Source organism: Vidua chalybeata, chromosome 26 (genome assembly GCF_026979565.1).
Source record: "Vidua chalybeata isolate OUT-0048 chromosome 26, bVidCha1 merged haplotype, whole genome shotgun sequence".
Lineage (NCBI taxonomy): Eukaryota > Metazoa > Chordata > Aves > Passeriformes > Viduidae > Vidua > Vidua chalybeata.
In genome coordinates, this window is record NC_071555.1 from 2138032 (window position 1) to 2164106 (window position 26075).

Consider the following 26075-nt stretch of genomic DNA (forward strand, 5'->3'; position numbering starts at 1 on the left):
AATGCTGAAATGCTCCAACTATTGCCAGCCGAGTACTAGGATCCCTCAAAGGACCAGTCTAAGTGCCTCCGAAACACCAAGGGAGCAGCAAGCCAAAAAGGGGAAAACAGGATATTACGTAACAAAAACAAGGCTAGGACTCCACCCTTATTGGCAAATTATTAGTTTTCTATCGCTCTGTCCTAATGGTGTTTCTAGTCAGAACAATGCTGAACACTTTACTTCTAGCCTACGAAGCAGCAAAGCGATTTGATGAACAAAATGGTAAAAGAGAAAATGGGGGATTGTGATAAACTGTGGTAACTTGTTTGTTCATCAAAAGAATTGGAATATTAAAGGAGGAAATATAAAAATTAAAGTATGATTAATCACCATATAGGGAGCTTTTTGTAGCTTTTTTGCAGACACAGGCTAAGGATGTCGGGGGATGGCCGGAGCTGATTATGAAATCAGCGACCACCAGGCAACGGCCACCGGACTAGACAACGTAGGAGTACTCCGGGTATGCCCATCACTGTCTGGAGCCGATTGTGAAATCAGGGATCACCTGCCTCGACACAACGCAGACACGACGCAGAGAGATGCTCAAGCTACGCACACTGCTATCGCAAAAGACACGAATTAAGAAACCTCCAAGAAACTATAAAAAGAAACTGAATAAGGGAGTGGGGTGTGGGGCACTGCAGTGTGGGACACTGCAGGAGGGGCGGTTAGGAGACCCCTACCCACCCAGCGCTGTTTTGCTTGCTACTGCTTGCTGTAATTAATAAAATTCTAATTGACCTTAAAAAGGCTGAATCAAATTATTCGCCTCAATTTATCACAGCCTCACCCCCGCACCCCGCCATCACCCGCCGGCGCTAATTAGGGCACGGTCGCTAATTAGCGGCGCGGGGTAACGAGCCCGCTGGCGGTCCCCGCGCATGCGCACTCCCCCCCCCCCGCGGCCTCACCTGCGCGCCGCCGCCTCAGGTGAAGCGGCGGCGGGAAAGGGGCGGGCGCGCGGGAACGGCCCCCGGCCGCGCATGCGCGCGGCGCCGCCTCCCTCCCCCGCCCGCGTGCCCCGCTTCTACCCGTGCGCGCTCCCGCGCCGCCCCCCCACACCCCCACTCTGTGCGCGTGTCACCCCCTCAGCCCGCCGCCAGCCGCGCGCGCTCCCGCGCACCTGCCGTCCCCGCTGCCCTCGGCCTATCCTACCGGGGTGGTTTTTTCGTTTTTTTGTTTTTTTTTTTTTTTTTTTCCCTCCACAGCACGGTCTGCTCCCTCCCCGCCTCCGCGCGCGGGCGCGCTCCCGCACACGCGCACTCACACACTCACCGAGTCCCCCCCCCCCCACTCCCCTCCCCTCCCGGCCCTGCAACCGCGGCCTCGGCCCGCGCGCGCTCCCGCCGCGCGGGCGCGCTCCCCCGCCTGCCCTTCCCTCCGCGCCCCCCCCCCACCACCCAGAACCGCGTGCGCGCTCCCGCTCCGGGCACGGGGCGCGCCCCCGACGTCCTTCCCCCCCCCCCCCCACCGCCTCACCGAACCCCGCGCGCGCGCGCCCCCGCGAGGACCGGCGGCGGCTGCGGCGGCGGCCACGTAGCGCTGCGGCGGCGGCCGAGGGGCAGCGGGAGCCGCGTCCGCCCGCCCGCGGCGGCGCCGGCGGCGGCAGCAGCAGCAGCAGCAGCGCCTGGGCCTGAGCGGCGGCCCCGGGCCGAGGCAGCGGCGGCGGCCAGTGGAGCGCGGGGGCCGAGCGGAGGGGCCGGAGGGAAGGCACGGAGGGAGGGCCCCGGCCGCCCTGCCCTCCGCCCTCCGCCGCCGCGCCCGCCCGCGCCCCCCTCCCCGCGCCGCCCGGCATGGACGGCGGCGGGGGCGGCCCCGAGGGCACCGGCCTGGGTGAGTGCGGGGCCGCCCGCGCGGCCGCCGAGCCCCTTCCCCCTTCCTTCCCCCCGGGCCTGGCGGCGCAGCCGAGCAGCGCTAGGCCCGGCCCGGCGGTGGGCGGCGGGGGGAGCGGGGCGCGGGCGCCTCACGGCCCCGAGGGGAGCGGGGGCACCGGGGGAGCCCCGCGGCAGCGGGAGGAGGAGGGGGCGGGCGGGCAGGGATGGGGCCGGGGGGGCTCTGCCCGGGATCGGGGGCGCTCCCCTGGGGCTGGGGGCTTTGCCCAGCTCGGGGGGCTCTGCCCGGGGCTCCGGGGGCTCTGCCCGGGATCGGGGGGGGGTTCCCCCGGGGCTTGGAGGCTCTGCCCGGGCTCTGTCGCAGCTCGGGGGGCTCTGCCCGGGGCTCCGGGGGGCTCTCGCGGGGGTCGGGGGGCTCTGTGCCCCCTCCCCGCGGGCACGGGGCCGTGTCACCTGCCTGGGGGAGGGGAGCGGAGGGAAGGTGAGTTCCCGCAGCGAAGCGGGTGGAAGACAGCATTCCTGCGGGATCGGGCTTGGGATTTGGAGCGTGTCCCGGCCGGTGTCACCCGCGGGTCCCGGGGCCGCGCTTGGCGGCGGTGCCCGGTACCGGGCTCTGCGTGTGAATCCGGGTTTTTTTTTTTTTTTTCTCTCACTCTCAGCCTTTTCCTTCAGGTGTTTTATCGCCTTCCCCGCTCTCCCGGCTCGCGTTGCGGTGCGTGCGCCCCGGGGTTGGGATTTCGGGCGTGATTTTTGAGCGCCTTCCGCGCGGCTTTGGGTGTCGCGGTGCGGGGAAGAGCCGGGGCAGCGGCATCTCCTCGGGTTTACCGGAATGGCATCGAGACCTTTAATCGCAGGCGAGTTTGGTGGGAAGGACTGAAGGGAGAAGCCCCGGAGGTGCAGGAGGGATGTGAGGAACGGGAGGTTTTCATCCTCCCGGGGCTGGCACCGGCAGCGCTGTGAGCAGGGGATGAGCTTTGGGAAGCACCTGGGCTCTTCCCAGCTGGAAGTTCTGTTCTCTTTCTCTCCCTCGCCGTGCTAAAAAATGGATTTTTTTTTTTTTTTAAATATGGTTTCGAAAGGGCTGTGGGGTTGCCAAGTGTGATTTTTCAAAGGGCTTTGTGTCTCTGCTATGTGATCATTTCCCCCGTGTTTATCACACCTGATAATTTACCTGGCGTTCTCAGCCTGGTTTTGCACCCTCCGCCTCCCCACCTGTGTGCGCTGCCCTGCTGCTTTTGTGGGGTTTTAACCCATCTCCCGCAGCCTGGAGGGATGCAGAGCCCCATGCGCTGGAATTCCGGGTGCGGATCCCAAAATTTGGGTACAGCAGGGCCAGGGATCCATCCCGGGAGCTTTTCCAAGAGGCTGTGTGAAAGAAAAGTGCAAATTGGTGAAGGCTTTTTGGTTTCTCCAGTAAGCAGCTGCGTTTCCCGGGCTGCCAGGGGGTCTAGGGCTGATTTTGGGATTTTTGTTTTCTGCTGGAGGGGGAGCTCCGAGCTGCAGGAATGGGATTTGGGGCCACCCCTGGGATTATTTGTTAAAACACCTTTGGAATATTGATCTGATCAGCAGAGGCTTTGCTGTTGGAGATGATTGTGAGTTCTGAAGGGTTTAATTGCCTTTATTATCTCATCGTGCTACAGGGAGCCTTTAACTGATGGTTTCAGGGGAAATCTTGCTGTGGGGAGGGAGGAAATAGGGATAAATCATCCAAAAATTGAAGATATCGGGGTGCTGTGCTTTCCTCCTCTCTGCCAGAATCACAGAATGTGGGGATTTTACCCCAAGAGCTGCAACTTCACCTAAAAATGTGAAGTTTTTATCTATCCAGAGACTCCTTTTGGGCTCAGAGCAGGAGATTCCCTGTGGGAAGGCCTTGGGAAGGATTCCCAGAGTTGTGAGATGGATTTTTGCTGTAAACAGGAGGAGCAGGGACGTGCCCAGAGCACACCTGAGATGGCACAGGTGGATTTCAGGTGCTTACAAAACTCCTCTCCTCACTGACCTATTTCTCTCTGCAGCTCTCAGGGGCCTGGCCAAAAAAAAAAAATTTAAAAAAAAATTAAATTTATTCCTGGTTCCACAAAAAAAAAAAAAAAAAAAGAAGAAAAGAGGCAGAACTGAAAGGGGGCAGCTGAGGAGAGGGAGATTTCTCTGATATTCTGTGAATAATTATGATATTAAAATATTTTATAATATTTAATAAAAATAATATTTAATACATAATAATATTTAATATACAATAATATTTAATATACAATAATATTTAATATAATAATAAATATTACTGTCTTTTATAATAGATAATATATGGTATTATATGTAATAGTATATGTTGCACATTGTATATTAATACACAATTAATATCCATTGTGTGATATACATTATATATTATATTCTTTATAATATGTCATATATTATACTATGTATGACATATAAAATAGAATATTTTCCTTCTCTTGGTTCAGTTCCTCCAGCACACACTCTCAGCCTGCTCTGCTCTCTCCCTGTGACATCCAGGCCTCCTAAAAGGGAGAAAAAAATCAATTTTTAAAGATAATTTTACTTTTCAAAACAGCATTCCTTTACATTTTGCTGAATCTGTGCTGTTTGTCCTTTCAGAATTTTATTCAGTGAGTATCTGGAGGTTTCCCCCACCCCCCCCCCCCCCCAATAATGAGGGGGAAAATGTGGATTTTTCTGCAAAGTTCATTTTATTCTCCTGAAGTTTCACCCTTTAAATATTAAAGCAGATCCGGGTGAGATCTCCCTGCTCTGTCCTGAGCTCCCTCAGGGGAACGTGGTTGAATTTTCCACCAAAAAAAAAGGATTTTTTAACCCGTTTTTCCCTGGATCCCAATGCTTCATTCCCAACTGTAAACACAAGGCCTTAAAATCCTTTCCAGCAGCTCCTGCATTGGGGCAAAATTTCAAAATCTGGACCCCAAGGGGTGTTTTGGGTGGGATCTGTTACAACTTTGCTGCCTCAAAAAGCATTTTAATCAAAACCTGATTTTTTTTTTTTTTTCCCCAAATTCCTTTCGTTTTCCAGCTGTTTTTGGGCCTGGAATTTTGTGGGCTGCTTCTCCCTGGTGAGGAAAAAAAAAAAAAAAAATTAAATAAATAAAAACCAGGGAGTGAAACCCTGGCAGGTGCCAGCAGCAGCTCCAGCTCCTGCCCTTCCTGACACCCTTCCCTCGGGAGGTTTCACACTGGGATTTTCCCAGGAATTCCCAGCAGCTTTTCCAGCACCTTCTGCTGGGCCTGCTCTCTTTGGAAATGGGATTTTCCCCCTCTGCAAATGGGATTTTTTTTCCCTTGGAAATAAATTTTTTTCCCCTGCAAATGGGATTTTTTTCCCCCTGGAAATGGGATTTTTTTCCCCTTGGATATGGGATTTTTTTCCCCCTTGGAAATGGGATTCTTTTCCTTGGAAATGGGATTTTTTTCCCCTTGGAAATAAAATTTTTTCCCTCTGGAAATGGGGATTTCTCCCCCCTGGAAATGGGATTATTTTCCTTGGAAATGGGATTTTTTTCCCCTTGGAAATAAAATTTTTTCCCTCTGGAAATGGGGATTTCTCCCCCCTGGAAATGGGATTTTTTTTCCCCTTGGAAATAAGATTTCACTCCCCTGGAAATGGGGATTTCTCCCCCTCAGAAATGGGATTTTTTCCCCCTGGAAATGGGATTTTTCCTGCCGGGGAAATGTCCAGGTAGGAATTCCAAGGTGGTTTGAGGCAGGATATTCACACTTCATTTACACCTCTGCATATCCAAGGACACAGAGACATCTCCGGGGCCTCTTTGGGGGGAAAAATGCTAATTTTGGGCAAGAGATCTTGATGACACATTTCCTTTTTGGGGCTTCCACCGCTCCTGGACCTCGGGGTCAGTGGTGCTCAATGGGAAGTGCCATAATTGAAATAAAATCTGAATAAAATCCTAGTGCAGCTTTAGTTTTCTTGAAGATACATCAGCAGAGAGAGATGAAAAGAGGAGGTTTTAAAGGAAAAAAGGAATTTTGGCACATACTTGGACGATTTTACAAATTTAAAGGGTCAAAAGATCTTTTAATGTGGTCATGAAAAGTTTTTTTTTTTTTTGTCTAAGAATGATCAAATAATGATAAAAAATTGACAAATGGGAAATGTGAACCATCTGGGGGTGTTTTAATTTTTTTTTTTTTTTTTTTTGCATTAAAAAGATGCAGGAATAGATTGGAATACCTGGAATTTCCTAATTCAGCCACAGCCTTTTAATTTTTAGTTATTTCAGGTGGTGAGAAGGGCCTGGAGTTGTGATTGGAGGGTAAAGAGCTCAAAGTCATTTTAAGATTTTTTTTTTTTTTTTCTACTTCAAGAAAAACGTTGAGTTTGTGGCTGATCTCAAACTCCTTTAGATTCAATAAACCACCCCTGGTTTATTGCAAAATCCGAGGGATTTTAATGCTGATTTCCCAGATGGAAACCTCTGGAATGGATTTCTCATGGAGATAATGCTTGGAAAAAAAATCTGGTTGGAAAAGCTTTGTGTCTCCCAAAAATCTGGATGCAGCCAGATTGATTGTTCCTCTGGAAAAATGGGAAAAGCCCGAGGGTTTCTCAATTTTAATGGCAGGATTTCATAGGTATTTTTTTCTGGGATTTGGGAATCTGATTTTCCAGGAGCCTGTGGAATGCGTGGAGGGAAATTCCCAGCCCTAGACAGAGGGGAAGGGGGGCGGGGGGAAATAAAAAATAAATTAAAGTGCTGCCTGCTGAGTCAGCAAAATACCCAGCCCGGGTTATTTTGGGAATGGCCAAAAAGCAGCGGGATGAGGGGGGGGCTGGAATTCCAGGATTTCCAGGATTTTTCCCCTCTTCCCCAAGGTTTTGTGTCCCTGCCCAGGCTCTCCTGCACCTACCCTTGGTTCTTTTAGGAGCGCTCAAGAAAAAAAGCTGGGGAAGAAAAAAAAAAAAAAAAAAAAAGGGTCAGGCGAGGTGGGATTGACACAGAATTGTGTAAATTCTGGAATTGCAGAATTTATGGGATTTATCCCCTCTTCCCCAGGGCTTTGTGTCCCTGCCCGGGCTCTCTGGAATTGGAGGAAAAGCTGTTCCAAGGGAATCCGGGGCTGCAGGAGGGTTCTGATTTCCCTGTTTTCCGCAGGAATTGGGAAATTGGGAATGCTGCTCCCAAATACCCTCCTGCACCATTCCCAGTAAATGGGATTTCTCTTCCCTGATTCCTTTCCAGGATCATTTTCCTGATGATTGGAGGCTCTGCTGAGCTGCTCAGGTGGGTCCCGAGCTTTGGGAATGGGAATAGGGTTGTTAGCAGCGCTCAGCGCTTTATTTTACATTTATTTTGCATTTCCATGGGCTCAGGCAGCTCCAGCACTTCCCATGGAAATGCAAAAAAAGCACCGGAGTGAGGCTCTGGGACGTAAAATTTCCCCTCTTAAAAACAGATTTCAGTTTGCTTTTTTTTTTTTTTCCCCTCTTTTTTTTTTTTTTTTTTTTTTTTTTACCTAAAGCAGCCGGGATGCACAAGAAAGCTGAGAGAAATAATTGAAATAATTCCCTTCAGATGTGTTTTCCCACTGTTTGGGAATGGCTTTCCCTGAAATCCTCACTTTTCCCCTCACATCCTCAGCTTTTTCCTCAAGTCCTCAGCTTTTCCCCAAATCCTCAATTTTCCCTCTCATCCTTTCAGTTTTTCCCCACTTTTTCCTCACACCCTCAACTTTTCCTGAAATCTTTAATTTTCCTCACATCTTCAGTCAGTTTTCCCTTAATTTTTCCCTCACACCCTCAGTTTTTCCTCAATTTTCCCCTCACACCCTCAGTTTTTCCTCAATTTTCCCTCACACCCTCAGTTTTTCCTCAATTTTCCCCTCACACCCTCAGTTTTTCCTCAATTTTTCCTTCACACCCTCAGTTTTTCCTCAATTTTCCCTCACACCCTCAGTTTTTCCTCAATTTTCCCCTCACACCCTCAGTTTTTCCTCAATTTTCCCCTCACACCCTCAGTTTTTCCTTAAATTTCCCTCACACCCTCAGTTTTTCCTCAGTTTTCCCCTCACACCCTCAATTTTTCCTCAATTTTTCCCTCACACCCTCAGTTTTTCCTCAGTTTTCCCTCAATTTTTCCCTCACACCCTCAGTTTTTCCTCAGTTTTCCCTCAATTTTTCCCTCACACCCTCAGTTTTTCCTCAGTTTTCCTCAAACCCTGTTTCCCTCACATCCTCACCTTCTCCTGAAATCCTGTTTTTCTTCTCTTTTCCCCCACTTTTCCCTCAGTTTTTCCTCATTTTTTCCTTCCCACTCCCCCGAGCCCAGCCCAGGCTGGGCCGAGGCCTCCCCGGCCGAGCCCGGATCTCTCTATTTTTAGTGCCGGTAACACCAAAAAATGCGGTTTTTCTTCAGAAGCTCGGTGTGAAGTTGCTCCCACACACTCACCAGCTTCCTCCACCCACTCTTTTGTCTGCAAATTGTGCTTTTTTTTCTTCAGAGTTCGAGCTTTTCATGTCGGAGTCTTTGCAAACCTTTGATTGCTCCGTCGTGCTGCAGATATTCCCCAGGTTTGGGGCTTGATAAGCATCAAAAATCGCTTTGAAACTCTTGTTTCCTTTTTACATCTTAATCACAGCCTGCATCTCTCATTTGGCAGCGTGACTGGAATTTGTTCTGTGGAAAAATCTGCCTTGACAAAATTAAATTCACCTTTAGAACAAAAAAAAACAAAAAAAAAAAAGCTTGGGTGTGTTGGGATTAAAAACACCCAAACGCTGCTTTGGGATTAGAAAATTAAAAGAGGGGGGAAATGTGTTTTAAGAGCGTTTTTAAGGCAGTATTTCAGAGCTGCTGTTTGTACTAAATGGCCAAGGAGGGCTTTGCTTTTTATTTTAATAATGGTTTTGAAAGTTGTGGGTCCCTCGAGGGTGGCAGTGAAAGGTTCAAAGCCACAGAGGCCGCTGATGCTGCAGAGTGAAGTGGTTTTCAGAGCAAACAGCTTTGATAATTCAGAATAAACCCCACTGTGGGCTTGATTTGAGGTGGTACCTCTTGATAAAAAAGGTTTTTTTACACACAATATCCCTTTAGTGAGCAGAGGTGAAATACTGGCAGGAATTTTTTGCCGTTTGGTAAATGGGGGGGAAAAGGTGAAATTTCCTTTTCCTGGCAAGTTTTGTGCTTTTCTGGCTCTGCAGCGGAATTCCCGATTTCCTTCTGCAGCTTCCTAGAGATGCTTAATATTATGAGGGAATAATCAGGTATTTTCTACATGGAACTGGGAATTTCCTGAGCTCCTGAATAATCCAAACTAAACTGGGATTTATACTTCCCACGGCTTCCTGGGAGTAGGATTGGGAATTCCATCTGGCCAAAACCAGTTGATTTTATAATTTTTTCCATCTGAACGTGAGCTGTGCCCGCAGTCCAGCATTAACAGCCCATCTCCGGGGATTTCTTTGGGGCTGGGAATGTGGGATTTGAGGATGGAGCAGTGGGAATGGGCCCTGCTGTGGTGCTGAGGCTGCAGCCGCTGCCAGGCGCCTCCAGGAAATTAATTTGGAATAATTTGGAAACCCCAGAGAAGCGCTCGAGTGTTTTAATGAAGTTCATCATCAAACTGGTTGGGTTTTTTTCCTTTCTTTCCCCAGTGTGCCACTTCACACAGATTCCCTTTATTATTAATAATAATTAATATTACTTATTCAGGCACTGGTTGCTTCATCTCCTGTCCAGTTAAAATTCACTCCCAAGGCAGGGAAATTCTGGTGGGACAGAAATGATGATACAGGAATCTCTGGAAGAGAGGAGGACTGGGTGGATTTTGGGCAGGAATTCCCGGCTGGGATGGAATTCCCAGGGAATGCTCCATCCCTGGAAGTGTCCCAGGCCAGGCTGGAGCGCTCTGGGATCATGGAAGGTGTCCCTGGGTGGGATTTGCTGTCCCTTCCATCCCATCCTGGGACGTCTCTATCCTTAATTCTCCTCTTCTGATCCCAGCTTTAGCTCTGGGTTTAGCTCAGGAATTCCCAGGCTGTTCCTGATGGGATCAGCCCAGCCCAAAACCTTGGGCTCGCTGTTGCCATCCCGAGCTCCCAAACTGGAATTATCCCGGTGGGAAGAAAAAAGAAAAAAAAAAAGGAAAAAAAAAAAAAAAAAAAAAGAGAAATGTGGGGAATTGATTGCTTTGTGTCCATGAGGGACCACGTGGCGCTTCCTGCAGGAGGAAGTGGCAGCAAAGTCCCGGGCAAATTCCAGCTTGGAAAACCGCGGGGGAAACGTGGATGGGCAAACCGAAATTGTGCCGTGGGGATTAAGGAGCTGGGGGAAGGGAGGGAGAGACAAAGGAAGAATTCCTCAAATCCCTCAAAATCCAGGATCTCCGGGGTGTTCCCGGGCTGGTGGAACGGCTCCACTGAAATTCCTCAGGGCTCGGCTCCGTTGTTGGAATGTGGCTCTGGAGAATGTGAGGGTGGGCTGGGGGGGATCCGGGGTGTTTTGGGGTGGGGTTGTGGGGGCAGAGCAGGGTTTGGGGGCCGTCAGTGCTCCCAGAAACCCAGGAGGAACAGCTGTGCTTATCTCTGGTGGGTGGAGAACATCCCTTGCCTGGATTTCCCCTCCTTGGGAATCTGCTGCCAGCCCTGATCCCTGCTCTTTGTGGGGCCAGCAGTGCTCCCAAAAATCCAGGAGGAACGGTTGATGGAGAGTATTCCTTGCTGGATTTCCATTCCCTGGGAGCCTGCTGCTGGGGATTCTCCTGGTCCCTGATGTTTGTGGAGCCATCAGTGCTCCCAAAAATCCAGGAGGAGCAGTTGTGGTTATCTGTGGTGGATGGAGAATATTCCTTGCTGGATTTTGCTGTTTGTGGGGCCATCAGTGCTCCCAAAAATCCAGGAGGAGCAGTTGTGGTTATCTGTGGTGGATGGAGAATATTCCTTGCTGGATTTTGCTGTTTGTGGAGCTGTCAGTGCTGCCAAAAATCCAGGAGGAACGATTGATGGAGAGTATTCCTTGCTGGATTTCCATTCCCTGGGAGCCTGCTGCTGGGGATTCTCCTGGTCCCCGCTGTTTGTCCCTCCCTTTGCCACCCTCAGCTCCTCCTGGGAGGCTCCCCGGGGCCGTCCCCGTGCCCGCAGAGCCTCCCCCGTTCCCCACTGACGCCGCTCTCCCGCTGTCTCTTGCAGATAAGATGCTCGAGGGCTCCGCTTGCTGCCGAAGATCCCTCCCCGCCCTGCCCCTGCCGTGATCCCGACCCCCAGCCCAGCCCAGCCAGGACCCCCGACCCCGCCGGGCTCCGATGGAAGAGGCGCCGGGCCGGAGCAGCCCCCGCGAGCCGCAGCCCCGCGGGACGGAGGGCGCCCCATGAGCCCCCCCAGATGAGCCACGCAGCCAAGGGGGAGCCCCCCGGGGCCGGCATGGCGCAGGAGGGGCCGCCCGCCTTCTACCCCAGCCAGGAGCTCGACCTGTCCACCAAGGTGTACAAGAGGGAGTCAGGGAGCCCCTTCTCGGTGCTGGTGGACAGCAAAGGGAGCAAGGGCCACCTCCACGAGAGGGAGGAGCAGCCGTTTTTCAGGGAGAGCAGAGCGGTAGGAGAGGTCCGGGCTGTGAAAGAAGACAGGGAAAACTCTGACGACTCTGAGGAGGAGGAAGAGGAGGAAGATGAAGTGACTTACAAAAGGGAGCAGATTATAGTGGAGGTAAACCTTAACAACCAAACCTTAAATGTGTCCAAAGGGGAGAAGGGTGTCCCCTCCCAGTCCAAAGAGACTGCTGTCCTTAAGAGCAGCAGTGAGGAAGAGGAGGGTGACAGTGGGGAAGAGGCCACGGAAGACAGTAATGATTATGAGGAGAATGAGAGGCAGAAGAAAAAGGAGAAAAGAGTGGAGAAGGTTAGTGTTGGCCAGAGGAGAAGCAGGAGAGCCGCCTCCGCCGCGGCCGCCGCCGCCTCCCCGGCGCCCCGAGCGACGCGGGGGCGCAGGAAGAGCGCGGAGCCCCCCAAGCGTAAGAAGAAAGCTGCAAAGGAGCCCAAGGCACCTGTGCAGAAATCAAAGTGTGAAGAGAAGGAGACTCTGACCTGTGAGAAGTGCCCCAGGGTGTTTAACACACGCTGGTACCTGGAGAAGCACATGAACGTCACCCACAGGCGGATGCAGATCTGCGACAAATGTGGGAAGAAATTTGTGCTAGAGAGTGAGCTGTCCCTCCACCAGCAAACTGACTGTGAAAAAAACATCCAGGTAGGTCTGCTCGCCTGCTGGCCAGGTCCCCACACCTCCTGGCGTGCCCTGGATCCGCCTGGTGGACGCTTCACAGGGGGAAAAAAAAAAAAAAAAAAAATCTCTTTTTGCACGGCCCCAGGTGCTGAGCCGGGCCCGGGCTCTGCCTTGTCCCACATTTTGGGGTCTCCCAAAAGGAGGGGATGGCAGGGAAAAAAGTGCTCAGCTGCTCTGAGCAGTTACTCCAGGAGTAAACCGTGAGTTGGGAACACAAAGCTTCTTGAGGTGGGTCAGAATCTGGAGTAACTGGTCCCAAAAATCTGAAGTTCTGTGGTAAATCCTCCTCCTCCTGCCGAGCACCCGCGGCTCTCGCTGAGTTGAGAATTCCAGGGGTTTCCGTGGCTGGAAATGCTGCCCCACGGTGGCCAGGTGAGGTTTCCAGGGGAAACAGAATTCCAGGAATTCCCTGGCATGGCAAATTGTGAGATCCCAGAGAGGCAGCAGTTGGAGTCAGGATCTGAGCTGGGGTTAAAACGGGGTTTAAACCCCTCTGAGACCTCGGCAATTCCCAGAGTGCTTCCGAAGGGTTGGAATTCAGCACCTGCACCCCGAGCCTGCCCCTTCCCTGGCAGGAAACCCCAGTAAATCTCCCAAAAACCACAAAAATCTCAGTTTTTTTTTTTTTCTCCCCAGCAGCTCTGATTTCCCCCAGCAACAGAAGGAACAGCTCTGCTGGGAAGTTTTGGGAGCTGTGGGAAGAGCTCCAGAGTCTCTGGTCCCTCTGGGGTTCGTGCCAGGGAACTGCTGCTTTCTCTGGCACCCCAAATCTGCTTTTTTGGCCTTATTTTCACCCACCTCCTCCTGAAATCCTGCCAGCAGCAGCGGCTCCGGTTGGATTTTTGGGCAGCTGGAATTTGTAGGGCAAGGAGGGTTTTTTGTGCGAGAGTTTGAGCACAAGAATTGAATATTTTTCATTGTTTGTTTGCTTTCAATGCTGAACTGGGTTGATCCTCGGCTCCCACTGCGTGGGAGATGTGGAATATTTATTGCAATTTCTCTTTTCCAAGCTCTTTTCCCAGCTCTTCGTAACCCTGGGCTGTTTTTTTTTATTTTTTTCCTTAAGTTTCAGCTCAAGGAAGGATTTATTAATATAAATTTCATTTTTTGCAGCTTTTGAAAGAAATATTTTAAAAGTCCAGTGCAGCAGGGAGGATTTAAATGGGAATTTAAGAGATGCCCTGGCAGGCAGGGGGTTCATTCACAGCGTAAAATGTAAGCAGGAATTAAAAAATAAAGGAATTAAAGCAGGAATTCCTGAATATTTTGAACACATAAAACGGTGAAATATCCTGTATCCATCTAAACATGCATCCAAAAGTGATAAGAAAAGGAGAAATTATAGAAATTATGATTTAAATCCAGAGGAATCTGGTCCAGAAACATCCCAGTGCCAGCAGCACTGAGTCACCTTCAGGTCCTCAATATCCAAGACTAATTCCAGCAATTCTTTTCTGTCCTGGCCTTTGGGATGTGTTTTCCAGCTGCCTGTTGCTGTGGTTTTATTCCAGTTGCCAACAGGATTGAGGGAAAATTAAAAATTTCCCTTAATTCGGGGTTAAATATGTCAAGGGGGAGCTTTGTCCTGGAACAAAACTGGTTTAATATCGGATTGGAAGGAGAACCAAGGCTGGCTCCTCCCAGTTTTCCATCCCGGGGATGGAATAAATCTGTTTTTCCAGGTAATTTCTGCTTTTTCCGTCCGTCGCGGTCAGCACCTTCACCCGGTTCCCCTGAGCTCTGTGTGGTTCCTCCCTCTGCGTTGGTGTTTTCATCCTGAATTCTGCTTGGCCCCTCCGAGGGCTCCTGTCTCTGTCAATCCAAGGATTTGGGGATGGCTCCGTGGAATTTCTTTGCTCCCTAGGAATATTTTTGCCCTCCCGGGAGGGGAATCCCAGCAGGTGCCGTGGGGGCAGAATTCCCAAACCCTGCCGGGATCCCAGCCCCGTGGGAACGCTCCAAACGAGCGGGACGGATTAATTAATTCATCAATCAGCACCCGGCCCTTCTGACTGCTGGGGGAAGGGTGGGAATTGGTGGAAGTGGAGCTCTCCCAAAAAACCCCAAAGATCCCAAAACAACCCCAGAGCGAGGCACCGTTCCTCCCCGTGCCCTCCGGGGTGAAGGTGATTTGCTTTCCTCACGCTCCGGGATCTCCAGCTGGAATTTCCACACCGGACACGGAATTTTTAATGAAGTTCTTGGGAAGAGCTGCTGGGAAAAGGAAGAGCTGCCTGAAATCCTGGGTGGGGGGCCCGATTTCCTGGACATTCCACAGGAGTTTTGGGAAGGAATTGTCACCCCCCAGTGCCGCTTTGGACCTTTAATGAACGCGGAGAGCACGGCAGGAGGAGCTGATCCCGGAGTGTCCGGCGGGATGGGAGCTGCTTTCCACGGAGATCCAGAGGGATGGGAGAGCCTGGACTGGCCACACCTGGATTTGGGAAGGGCTGGATGGGATTTTGGGAATTTAATGGTGTCGGCCTCCTCCAGCTCTGTTGGGTTCTTCCCTCTCCGGAGTTTGGATTTTCCCACTCCAAGGGTTTGGATCCTTCTCACTGAAAATGTTTGGATTCTTTCTGCTCCAAGGGTTTGGATTCTTCCCTCTCCAGAGTTTGGATTCTTTCTACTCCAAGGGTTTGGATTTTTTTCTGCACCACGGGTTTGGATCTTCCCTCTCCAAGGGTTTGGATTTTCCCACTCCAAGAGTTTGGATTCTTCCCATTGCAAGGGTCTGGATTCTTTCTGCTCCAAGGGTTTGGATCTTTCTCACTGAAAATGTTTGGATTTTCCCACTCCAACGGTTTGGATTTTTCCATTCCAAGGGTTTGGATCCTTCCCTCTCCAAGGGTTTGGATTTTCCCACTCCAAGGGTTTGGATTCTTCGCCCTCCAAGGGTTTGAATCTTCCCTCTCCAAGGGTTTGGATACTTGTGACTGAAAATGTTTGGATTTTCCCACTCCAAGGGTTTGGATTTTTCCATGACAAGAGTTTGGATCCTTTTCTCTCCAAGGGTTTAAATCCTTCTGACTGAAAATGTTTGGATTTTCCCTCTCCAAGGGTTTGGGTCCTTCCCTCCCCAGGGTTGGACTCCCCCAAGCCCTGTGGAGCTGTCCCTGTGCCCCTCCCACGCTGTTGGATTTTGGGGATCGGGAGGCACCGGAACACCAGCACTGCCTCCCCTCCCCTCAGGTGTAATCCCAAAATCCACATTCTCACTGCCTCCCCTCCCCTCAGGTGTAATCCCAAAATCCATTCTGCCTCCTCCCAGGTGTAAATCCCAAAATCCACATTCTCACTGCCTTGTCTCAGGTGTAATCCCAAAATTCACATCCTCACTGCCTCCCCTCCCCTCAGGTGTAATCCCAAAATCCATTCTCACTGCCTCCCCTCAGGTGTAATCCCAAAATCCATTCTCACTGCCTCCCCTCAGGTGTAATCCCAAAATCCATTCTGCCTGCTCCCAGGGGTAATCCCAAAATCCATCCTCACTGCCTTCTCCCAGGTGTAATCCCCAAATCCATTCTGCCTCCACTCAGGTGTAAATCCCAAAATCCATTCTCACTGCCTCCTCCCAGGTGTAATCCCCAAATCCATTCTGCCTCCTCCCAGGTGTAATCCCAAAATCCATCCTCACTGCCTCCTCCCACGTGTAGATCCCAAAATCCACATTCTCACTGCCTCCCCTCCCCTCAGGCATAATCCCAAAATCTATTCTCACTGTCTTGTCTCAGGTGTAATCCCCAAATCCATTCTCACTGCCTCCCCTCAGGTGTAATCCCCAAATCCATTCTCACTGCCTCCCCTCAGGTGTAATCCCCAAATCCACATTCTCACTGCCTCCCCTCAGGTGTAATCCCCAAATCCATTCTCACTGCCTCCCCTCAGGTGTAATCCCCAAATCCATTCTCACTGCCTCCTCCCAGGTGTAAATCCCCAAATCCAATCTCACTTCTCCCCTCAGGTGTAATCCCCAAATCCATTCTCACTGCCTTGTCTCAGGTGTAAATCCCAAAATCCATCCTCACTGCCTCCTCCCAGGTGTAAATCCCCCAATCCACATTCTCGGGCATTTTTTCACCCTTTGGGGCCTGTTTTCTCCGTGCCAAGCCTCAGTTTCCCCCCGAGGCCGGGCCCCCCTGAGCCGGCTCCCCTCTGTGTCCCCCCAGTGCGTGTCCTGCAACAAATCCTTCAAGAAGCTCTGGTCCCTCCACGAGCACATCAAGATCGTGCACGGCTACGCCGAGAAGAAATTCTCCTGCGAGATCTGCGAGAAGAAGTTCTACACCATGGCCCACGTGCGCAAACACATGGTTGGTGAGTGGCTGGCCTGGGGACATCCCAGAACGGGGGTACAGTCCTGGGGGAATTAAAATTATCAGGGGAATTAAAATTGCCAGGGAAAATAAAATTACCAGGGGGATTGAAATCTTCAGGGGAAATTAAAATTACTCGGGGGAAATGGAAATAATTGGGGAATTGAAATTGTCAGGGGAAATTGAAATCATCAGGGGAAATTAAAATAATTGGGGAATTGAAATTGGGGAAATTGAAATCATCAGGGGAAATTGAAATTATTGGGGAGTTGAAATTGGGGAAATTGAAATCATAGGGGCAAATTGAAATAATTGGGGAATTGAAATTGGGGAAATTGAAATCATCGGGGCAAATTGAAATAATTGGGGAATTGAAATTGCCAGGGAAAATAAAATTACCAGGGGGATTGAAATCTTCAGGGGAAATTAAAATTACTCGGGGGAAATGAAAATAATTGGGGAATTGAAATTGTCAGGGGAAATTGAAATTGTTAGGGGAAATTAAAATAATTGGGGAATTGAAATTGGGGAAATTGAAATCATCGGGGGAAATTGAAATTATTGGGGAATTGAAATTGGGGAAATTGAAATCATCAGGGGAAATGGAAATTATTGGGGAGTTGAAATTGGGGAAATTGAAATCATTGGGGCAAATTGAAATAATTGGGGAATTGAAATTGGGGGAATTGAAATCATCGGGGCAAATTGAAATTACTGGGGAATTGAAATCATCAGGGGAAATTAAAATTATTGGGGAATTGAAATTGTCAGGGGAAATTGAAATTATTGGGGAATTGAAATCATCGGGGGAAATTGAAATTATTGGGGAATTGAAATTGTCAGGGGAAATTGAAATTATTGGGGAATTGAAATTGGGGAAATTGAAATTACTGGGGAATTGAAATCATTGGGGGAAATTGAAATTATTGGGGAATTGAAATTGGGGAAATTGAAATCATTGGGGCAAATTGAAATAATTGGGGAATTGAAATTGGGGAAATTGAAATCATCGGGGGAAATTGAAATTACTGGGGAATTGAAATCATCAGGGCAAATTGAAATTATTGGGGAATTGAAATCATCTGGGCAAATTGAAATTATTGGGGAATTGAAATTGGGGAAATTGAAATTATTGGGGAATTGAAATTGGGGAATTGAAATCATCGGGGGAAATTGAAATTACTGGGGAATTGAAGTAGTGGGGGGAATTAAAATGACGGGAGGAACTGAAGCAGCGTGGGGAGCTGGAGTCTGCGGGGCGCGGGAGCCTCGGGAAGGTTTCTCGGTGCCGGCTTTCCCTGGATTTGCCCGCTCTCCCTCCCTGCAGCCCACACCAAGGACATGCCCTTCACCTGCGAGACCTGCGGCAAGTCCTTCAAGCGCAGCATGTCGCTCAAGGTGCACTCGCTGCAGCACTCGGGGGAGAAGCCCTTCCGCTGCGAGGTGAGAGCCCCGGGAGCCGCCCGGGGAAAAGCGGGAGCGGCCTTGGATGGGCCCCAGGCTGGGAATTCTCTGTGCGGGGCGCCTCCGCGGGGGATTCTGGAGGGGGTAAATCCGTGGGGTAAATCCGTGGGGTTAAATCTGTGGGGTAAATCTGTGGGGTAAATCCGTGGGGTAAATCCATGGGGCAAATCTGTGGGGTTAAATCCGTGGGGTTAAACCCATGGGGTAAACCCATGGGGTAAATCTGTGGGGTAAATCCGTGGGGTTAAATCTGTGGGGTAAATCCGTGGGGTAAATCCGTGGGGTAAATCCATGGGGCAAATCTGTGGGGTTAAATCCGTGGGGTTAAACCCATGGGGTAAACCCATGGGGTAAATCTGTGGGGTAAATCCGTGGGGTTAAATCTGTGGGGTAAACCCATGGGGTAAATCCGTGGGGTAAATCCGTGGGGTAAATCCGTGGGGTTAAATCTGTGGGGTAAATCTGTGGGGTAAATCCGTGGGGTAAGTCCATGTGATAAATCCGTGGGGTAAATCCGTGGGGTAAATCTGTGGGGTAAATCCATGGGGTAAGTCCATGTCATAAATCCATGGGGTAAATCCATGGGGTAAATCCGTGGGGTAAATCTGTGGGGTAAATCCATGGGGTAAGTCCATGTGATAAATCCATGGGGTAAATCCGTGGGGTAAATCTGTGGGGTAAATCTGTGGGATAAATGCGTGGGATAAATCCGTGGGGTAAATCCATGGGGCAAATCTGTGGGGTTAAACCCATGGGGTAAATCCGTGGGGTAAATCCGTGGGGTAAATCCGTGGGGTTAAATCCATGGGGTAAATCCATGGGGTAAATCCATGGGGTAAATATGTGGGGGTAAATCCGTGGGATAAATCCCTCAGGTAAATCCATGGGGTAAATCCATGGGGTAAATCTGTGGGGTAAATCTGTGGGGGTAAATCCATGGGGTAAATTCGTGGGGTAAATCCGTGGGGTAAATCCATGGGGTAAGTCCATGTGATAAATCCATGGGGTAAATCCATGGGGTAAATGCGTGGGGTAAATCCGTGGGGTAAATCCATGGGGTAAATCCATGGGGGTAAATCCCTGAGATAAATCCATGGTGTAAATCCATGGGGTTAAATCCATGGGGTAAATCTGTGGGGTAAATCCGTGGGGTAAATCCATGGGGTAAATCCATGGGGTAAATCCACGGGGTTAAATCCATGGGGTAAATCCATGCGGTAAACCCATGGGGTAAACCCGTGGGGTAAATCCATGGCGTAAATCCATGGAAGGCTCCTGGGAAGTGGGAATGGCCTTGGATGGGGCCGGTTCCATCCGAGTTTGGGAATTCCCTGTGTGGGGTCCCTCCTCAGGGGTCTCTGGAGGGATCTCGGGGTTAAATCCGTGCAGAGCTGGTTTGGAGCTGGTTTGGAGCTGGTTTGGAGCTGGTTTGGAGCTGGTTTGGAGCTGGTTTGGAGCTGGTTTGGAGGGAGGCAGAGTCCTCTAGTGGAGAGAGCCCGGGACACCCACAGAAACCCTTTTTTCCTGGAATAACCCCCTCCCTGCCAGGCTTTCCCCACTCAATTCCGGCTTTCCCCACACAATTCCACTTTTCCCCACACAATTCCAGCTGTTCCCCACACAATTCCAGCTGTTCCCATACAATTCCAGCTGTTCCCACACAATTCCAGCTGTTCCCCACACAATTCCAGCTGTTCCCACACAATTCCAGCTGTTCCCCACACAATTCCACTTTTCCCCACTCAATTCCAGCTGTTCCCCACACAATTCCATCTGTTCCCTCACAATTCCACTTTTCCCTACACAATTCCAGCTGTTCCCCACACAATTCCAGCTGTTCCCTCACAATTCCACTTTTCCCCACACAATTCCAGCTGTTCCCCACACAATTCCAGCTGTTCCCCACACAATTCCAGCTGTTCCCCACACAATTCCACACTTTCCCCCCACAGTTCCAGCCCTCCCCCCCTCCCGACCCAAACCTTTATTCCATCCCTCAACAAATCATTCCCATCCCTTCTTTTTCCTGAGGTGTTGCTGCCCACCCCCACCTCCCTCCCAGCCCTTCCAGGGCTCATTCCCGGCTTCCCAAACCCCCGAAATTCCCGTTTTTTCCCGGCAGAACTGCGACGAGAGGTTCCAGTACAAGTACCAGCTGCGCTCCCACATGAGCATCCACATCGGGCACAAGCAGTTCATGTGCCAGTGGTGCGGCAAGGACTTCAACATGAAGCAGTACTTCGACGAGCACATGAAAACCCACACTGGTGAGGGCTGGGAAAAGCCCCTGCAGGGACATTCCCACGGGATTCCCTCGGGATTTGGGGCTGGGGGTGATCTCCAGCTGGAAAAGCGGCCGGGAGAGCTGCGTTCCTTGCCTTGGATCCCTTTCTGTTCTGGCGTGATTCCCTTGCGGGGGGAAATGGGAATTATTGCCTGGGTGTTTCGGTGTGGAGGAGCCCCTGGCCGGAGCCTTCTACCCCAAATCCTGAGGGGAGCCCGGATTCCAGAGCCTTTTACCCCAAATCCTGAGGGGAGCCCGGATTCCAGAGCATTCCACCCCAAATCCTGAGGGGAGCCCAGATCCCACAGCATTCTACCCCAAATCCTGAGGGGAGCCCAGATTCCAGAGCATTCTACCCCAGATCCTGAGGGGAGCCCATATTCCAGAGCATTCCACCCCAAATCCTGAGGGGAGCCCGGATTCCAGAGCCTTTTACCCCAAATCCTGAGGGGAGCCCGGATTCCAGAGCATTCTACCCCAAATCCTGAGGGGAGCCCGGATTCCAGAGCATTCTACCCCAAATCCTGAGGGGAGCCCGGATTCCAGAGCATTCCACCCCAAATCCTGAGGGGAGCCCGGATTCCAGAGCATTCCACCCCAAATCCTGAGGGGAGCCCGGATTCCAGAGCATTCTACCCCAAATCCTGAGGGGAGCCCGGATTCCAGAGCATTCCACCCCAGATCCTGAGGGGAGCCCGGATTCCAGAGCATTCCACCCCAAATCCTGAGGGGAGCCCGGATTCCAGAGCCTTCTACCCCAAATCCTGAGGGGAGCCAGGATTTCCTAAAACCCCGTTGATCCCCAAAGGCAGTGGTCAGGGGATTTTCCCAGGGCTTCTCCATGGATGAGGTGATTTTCCCAGGGGTTCTCCCAGGATCTCAGGGGGTTCTCCAGGGGTTCTCCATGGATGAGATGATTTTCCCAGGGGTTCTCCATGGATGAGATGATTTTCCCAGGGGCTCTCCATGGATGAGGTGCTTTTCCCAGGGGTTCTCCCAGGATCTCAGGGGGTTCTCCAGGGGTTCTCCATGGATGAGATGATTTTCCCAGGGGTTCTCCCAGGATCTCAGGGGGTTCTCCAGGGGTTCTCCATGGATGAGGTGCTTTTCCCAGGGGTTCTCCCAGGATCTCAGGGGGTTCTCCAGGGGTTCTCCATGGATGAGGTGCTTTTCCCAGGGGTTCTCCCAGGATCTCAGGTGCTTTTCCCAGGGGTTCTCCATGGGTGAGGTGCTTTTCCCAGGATCTCAGGGGGTTCTCCGGGGGCTCTGACCCGCTCTCTGTGTGCCTCCCAGGAGAGAAGCCCTTCATCTGCGAGATCTGCGGCAAGAGCTTCACCAGCCGGCCCAACATGAAGCGGCACCGGCGCACGCACACGGGCGAGAAGCCGTACCCGTGCGACGTGTGCGGGCAGCGCTTCCGCTTCTCCAACATGCTCAAGGCGCACAAGGAGAAATGTTTCCGCGTCACCAGCCCCGGCACCAGCCCCGGCCCCGGCCCCGCCGGCCCCGCGCTGCTGCCCGGGCCCTGCCCGGCCCCTCCGGCCGCGGGCGCCGCGCTGGGGCTGGGCCCGGCCGCGCCCCCGCGCCCCGTCCCGCACCCCTACGGCGCCCTGGCCCTGCCGCCCCACGGGCACCACGCCCACGGGCACCACGCCCAGCACCTGCCCGTGCCCCCCGTGCCGCACCTGCCGCCGCCGCCCGCCCTGTTCAAGAGCGAGCCCCTGAACCACCGCGGGCACGGCCACGGGCACGGCGCCGACGGCGGCGGCGGCTTCCTGCGGCACCTGGACAAGGGCAGCCCGGCACAGCCGCACTGACCCCGGCGGGGATCCAGGTTTGGGGGCCGGGATGGGGTCTGGGACGGGCTCTGGGATGGGACTGGCGCGGCTCCCCGCGGGCTGGCAGCTGTGCGCCCGGCACCCGGGTTTGGGGTCTGGAATCTGGCACGGGATCTGCCGCGTGGGATTGAGCCGCTGTGGGCACGGCTCCCCGCGCTGCGCTCGGGGGCTGGCACGGGGTCGGCTCTGGGATCCCCGGGTTTGGGGTCTGGAATCTGGCACGGGATCTGCCGCGTGGGATTGAGCCGCTGTGGGCACGGCTCCCCGCGCTGCGCTCGGGGGCTGGCACGGGGTCGGCTCTGGGATCCCCGGGTTTGGGGTCTGGGATGGCATCGAGGCCCCGGAGCGCAGCGGGCGCTTCCCGTGGCACCTGGACGAGGCCAGCCCGGCACGGCTGGGACCGGGCACCTGGGATCCGGGTTTGGGATCCGGGATCTGCTCTCCTGCCGCCCCACTTCCTGCTTGGGGTCAGGGTTTGGGATCTGGGACGGGATCGAGCCCCAGAACCACCTCGGGCACACGGACACGGGCTGGGGTGGGATCCAGGCTGGGAGCTGGGTCTGGGATCCAGGATCCAGGATGGGACCTGAGATCTGCCCTCCTGCCAGCCCACACTCTGCTTGGGATCTGGGTTTGGGATCTGGGACCCAGCTTTGGGATCTGGGATCTGATCTGGGTCTGGGATCTGGGACCCAGCTTTGGGATCCGATCTGGATCCATGATCCAGCTTTGGGATCTGGGACCCAGCTTTCAGATCTGACCTGGGTCTGGGATCTGATCTGGCTCTGGGATCTGGGATCCAATCTGGGTCTTGGATCCATGATCCAGCTTTGGGATCCAGGACCCAGCTTTGGGGTCTGGGATCCGATCTGGCTCTGGGATCCAGTTCTGGGATCCGATCTGGGTCTGGGATCCAGGATCCGGCTCTGGGATCCGATCTGGGTCTGGGATCTGGGACCCAGCTTTGGGATCCAGAATCCAGACCTGGCACCCAGCTTTGGGATCTGGGATCCACTCTGGCTCTGGGATCCGCCCCCGCGCCGCTCCTGGGCCGAGCTGTGCCCGAAGCCCCCGGGTCGCTCACGAGGAGCCCCCAGGACTGAAATGCCCCAAATTTGTGTTTCCCCGGGGACTTTTCTAAACCCCGGCTCCCGAGCCTGGTGGAATTTTCTAATTTCATATCAGCTGACGAGGTTTGCTTGGCTTTTATATCCTGGCCCTCTCCTCAAAGAGGAGGCGGGCCCGGGCTCTTTGTACTAATGGGAAAGGCTGTGAGTTAATTAATACAGAGCATTAATGATCACTGTGTACGTAATGATTCCTTTCAGCACCCCGAGCTCGGAGCATTCACCCAGAAAGGCAAAAAAAAAAAAAAAAAAAGGCAAAAAAAAAACCCCAACAAACCCCCCCTCCCCATTGTTTTTGTGTAGCTCTCCTAACACACTTCTTTATTTTACTACAGAAATTATTTTAGAGGTTTTTTGTATAGATCCTATTTAGTAGAGTCTGTTTCTAAAACAAAAAAAAGCCAAAAAAAAAAAAAAAAACTTGATGATGATGATAATAATAATAATAATTGTATTTCCATAAACGGTGTAATTTTTTCAGTGTAGCTGCACCTCTGTTGTACAATAGAGAAATTTTTATAATCAGCCCCAATGTGATTCCTCAAATATGCTTTTCCCAAATTCCCCAACCCCACGACTCCAAGGTGCTTCGGAGAAGAGAGGAAAAAAAAAAAACCCAGAGGTCTCTGGAAAAGTCACCCCAAAACCGGCGGCGATTTCTGGATTTAATTTATTTTTTGGGTGTTTTTTTAAACTTTATTTCCCTTTTCCCGGTTTCTCCTCAGCTGTTGGGGTCAGATATTCCTGCTGGATGTGGATCCAGGAATGAAAGGACGGGAATTTTATTGGGAGTGAGATTCTGTCCTGCAAATTCGGGAAATTTGGGAATGGGAAGTGCAGGAAAAAGCGGGATCTGCCAGCGGGGGGAAGCGACGTCTCCCGAGTGAGGCGGGGATTTAGGGATGAATCCAGTGCTGCTGTCCGGATCTAGGGAATTCTGGAATTCCTGGAGAGGGGAATGCAGTGGGGTCAGGGAATTCCTGGGAGAGGGGAATGTAGTGGGATCAGGGAATTCCTGGGAGAGGGGAATGCAGTGGGATCAGGGAATTCCTGGAATTCCTGGGAGCAGGGAATGCAGTGGGATCAGGGACTGGGAATTCCTGGAGAGGGGAATGCAGTGGGATCAGGGAATTCCTGGAATTCCTGGGAGAGGGGAATGCAGTGGGATCAGGGACTGGAAATTCCTGGAGAGGGGAATGCAGTGGGATCAGGGAATTCCTGGGAGCTCCTGGAGAGGGGAATGCAGTGGGATCAGGGAATTCCTGGAATTCCTGGAGAGGGGAATGCAGTGGGATCAGGGAATTCCTGGAATTCCTGGAGAGGGGAATGCAGTGGGATCAGGGAATTCCTGGGAGCAAGGAATGCGATGGGATCAGGGACAGGGAATTCCAGGGGGAGGATCAGGGATTGGGAATTCCCGGAATTCCCGGGAGCTCCTGCCTGTTTTTTGGGAAATTTTGGGATCAAGCTGTGCCACAGCCCCGGATGTTCCGGGGCAGCTCCATCCCAGGAATCTGGGATGGTTTTTAGGGCCAGAGCCGGGGATTTTGGGCAAATCCAGGTCCAGGACAGGGAGCCGGGGCCGTTCCCGTGGGAATTGCCCCATTCCAAGGGCTGGGATCCCACGGATCCAGCCCCTCACGTTGAGTTTTCTCCCACTGGATCCCCCCTGGATCCAGGAATTCGCTCCCCCTGCCACAGCAGTGCCCAGCAAATCCCAAATTCCTGGGAATTCCCGGGAATTCCTCCTCTTTGTGCTGCTTTTCCCGCCCCAATCCCACCGAACTCCGCGCCCGGAGATCCCCACAGGATCTGCCCTGCTCCTGGCCTTTGGGATTCACTTTTAGCCAGAAAAGGCGGAATTCTCCCCCAGGACAGCGCCGGCTTGGGAAAACCTCTGGGATTTGCTCCTCCCTGGATGTTTTCCTAATCCTGGAGTTGGGTTTTCCGTAACGTCAGAAACTTCGGGGCCGTTTTGGGCCCGAACCCCTCGTTTTTGGCTGAGCTGAAAGCCCCTCCTGATGAAAGAAATGTCATTTTTCAACCATTTCCTCCAGAGTATTTAAATTCCCCTCTTCCCCCCTGGCAGGAAAAAAATTCCAATCCTGAATTCCCAACCGTTACAATTCCCTGGAATTCTCTGCATCCCCCCCCCTCCTGCAGCCTCCAGTGGTGCCACAATTTCCTGCTCAGGATGATCTGGGATAATCCGATTTTTAAACGCCGAAAAACCCCAAAACAAACAATCTGTGATTTGTGTTCCGGGTTCTACAAAGCCGTTTTTCCTCCTCAGTAAATTCTCCAGCATTCCAAGCAGCTCTTCCAAGAATTCCAGAGTCTGGGACGTTTTTGTTTTGTTTTTGTTTTTTTTTTCCTGCTCTTCAGCTCCGCTCTGTATCGGATCATTCTGAGAATTTATGAACTTCCTTTCTGTGGAAGAAGATTAAAAATTCCAACCCCTGTTCCCGGTCTGGCCGTGATGTGAGATGCTGGGAGGGCGGGGTGGGATCCTTTCCAAAGCAAAAAAAAAACAAAAAAGGGAAAATGGGGAGATTTGGTTTAAAACGCAGGAAATCCAAGGCTGGGATTTGTTGTGGTTTCTTAATCCTTCGATTTCCAATTTTTGCTGCACCCACGGAGTTCCACAGGGATGGGAAACTCCAAGGGATTGCTCCGGGTGCTCCCTCCTTTCTGCACCTGCCACTTCTGCTTTATTTTCCCATTTGATTTTACTTTCTTTTCCTAATTTATTTTGCTGCTTTCCCCCCGTTTTATTTTGCTTTTTCCCTATTTTATTTTGCTTTATTTTCCCACTTTACCTTGCCTTATTGTCCCCATTTATTCTGCTCTTTTTTTCCCCCCCTCCATTTATTTTGCCTTTTCCCATTTTATTTCGCTGCTT

At 51.9% G+C, this 26075-nt stretch overlaps 1 protein-coding gene and 1 long non-coding RNA gene across 2 annotated transcripts; one reads left to right on the forward strand and one right to left on the reverse strand.

Moving 5' to 3' along the window:
- The first annotated feature begins 923 nt into the window (after window positions 1-923).
- On the forward strand, window positions 924-25637 carry ZNF652 (zinc finger protein 652). Its single transcript, XM_053964899.1, has 7 exons — window positions 924-1075; window positions 1251-1875; window positions 11056-12108; window positions 16314-16461; window positions 17788-17903; window positions 20047-20191; window positions 21502-25637. The coding sequence occupies exons 1-7, from the start codon at window positions 924-926 to the stop codon at window positions 22023-22025; spliced, it is 2763 nt and encodes a 920-aa protein (XP_053820874.1). The 3' UTR covers window positions 22026-25637.
- LOC128800059 (uncharacterized) lies at window positions 4876-8225 on the reverse strand. The gene is made up of 3 exons (XR_008434903.1): window positions 8109-8225; window positions 6780-6813; window positions 4876-4963 (listed from the first exon to the last, which is right to left on the reverse strand). It is a non-coding gene; the product is annotated as an uncharacterized LOC128800059 (long non-coding RNA).
- Window positions 25638-26075: the final 438 nt, after the last annotated feature.

Excerpts from the sequence above, each read along its gene's own strand:
- ZNF652 (XM_053964899.1), top strand. The coding sequence starts at position 924 with ATGCGCACTCCCCCCCCCCCGCGGCCTCACCTGCGCGCCGCCGCCTCA. Across the intron at positions 1,876-11,055 it reads CCCCGAGGGCACCGGCCTGG|ATAAGATGCTCGAGGGCTCC; the intron begins GTGAGTGCGGGG and ends TGTCTCTTGCAG. Across the intron at positions 17,904-20,046 it reads AGAAGCCCTTCCGCTGCGAG|AACTGCGACGAGAGGTTCCA; the intron begins GTGAGAGCCCCG and ends TTTTCCCGGCAG.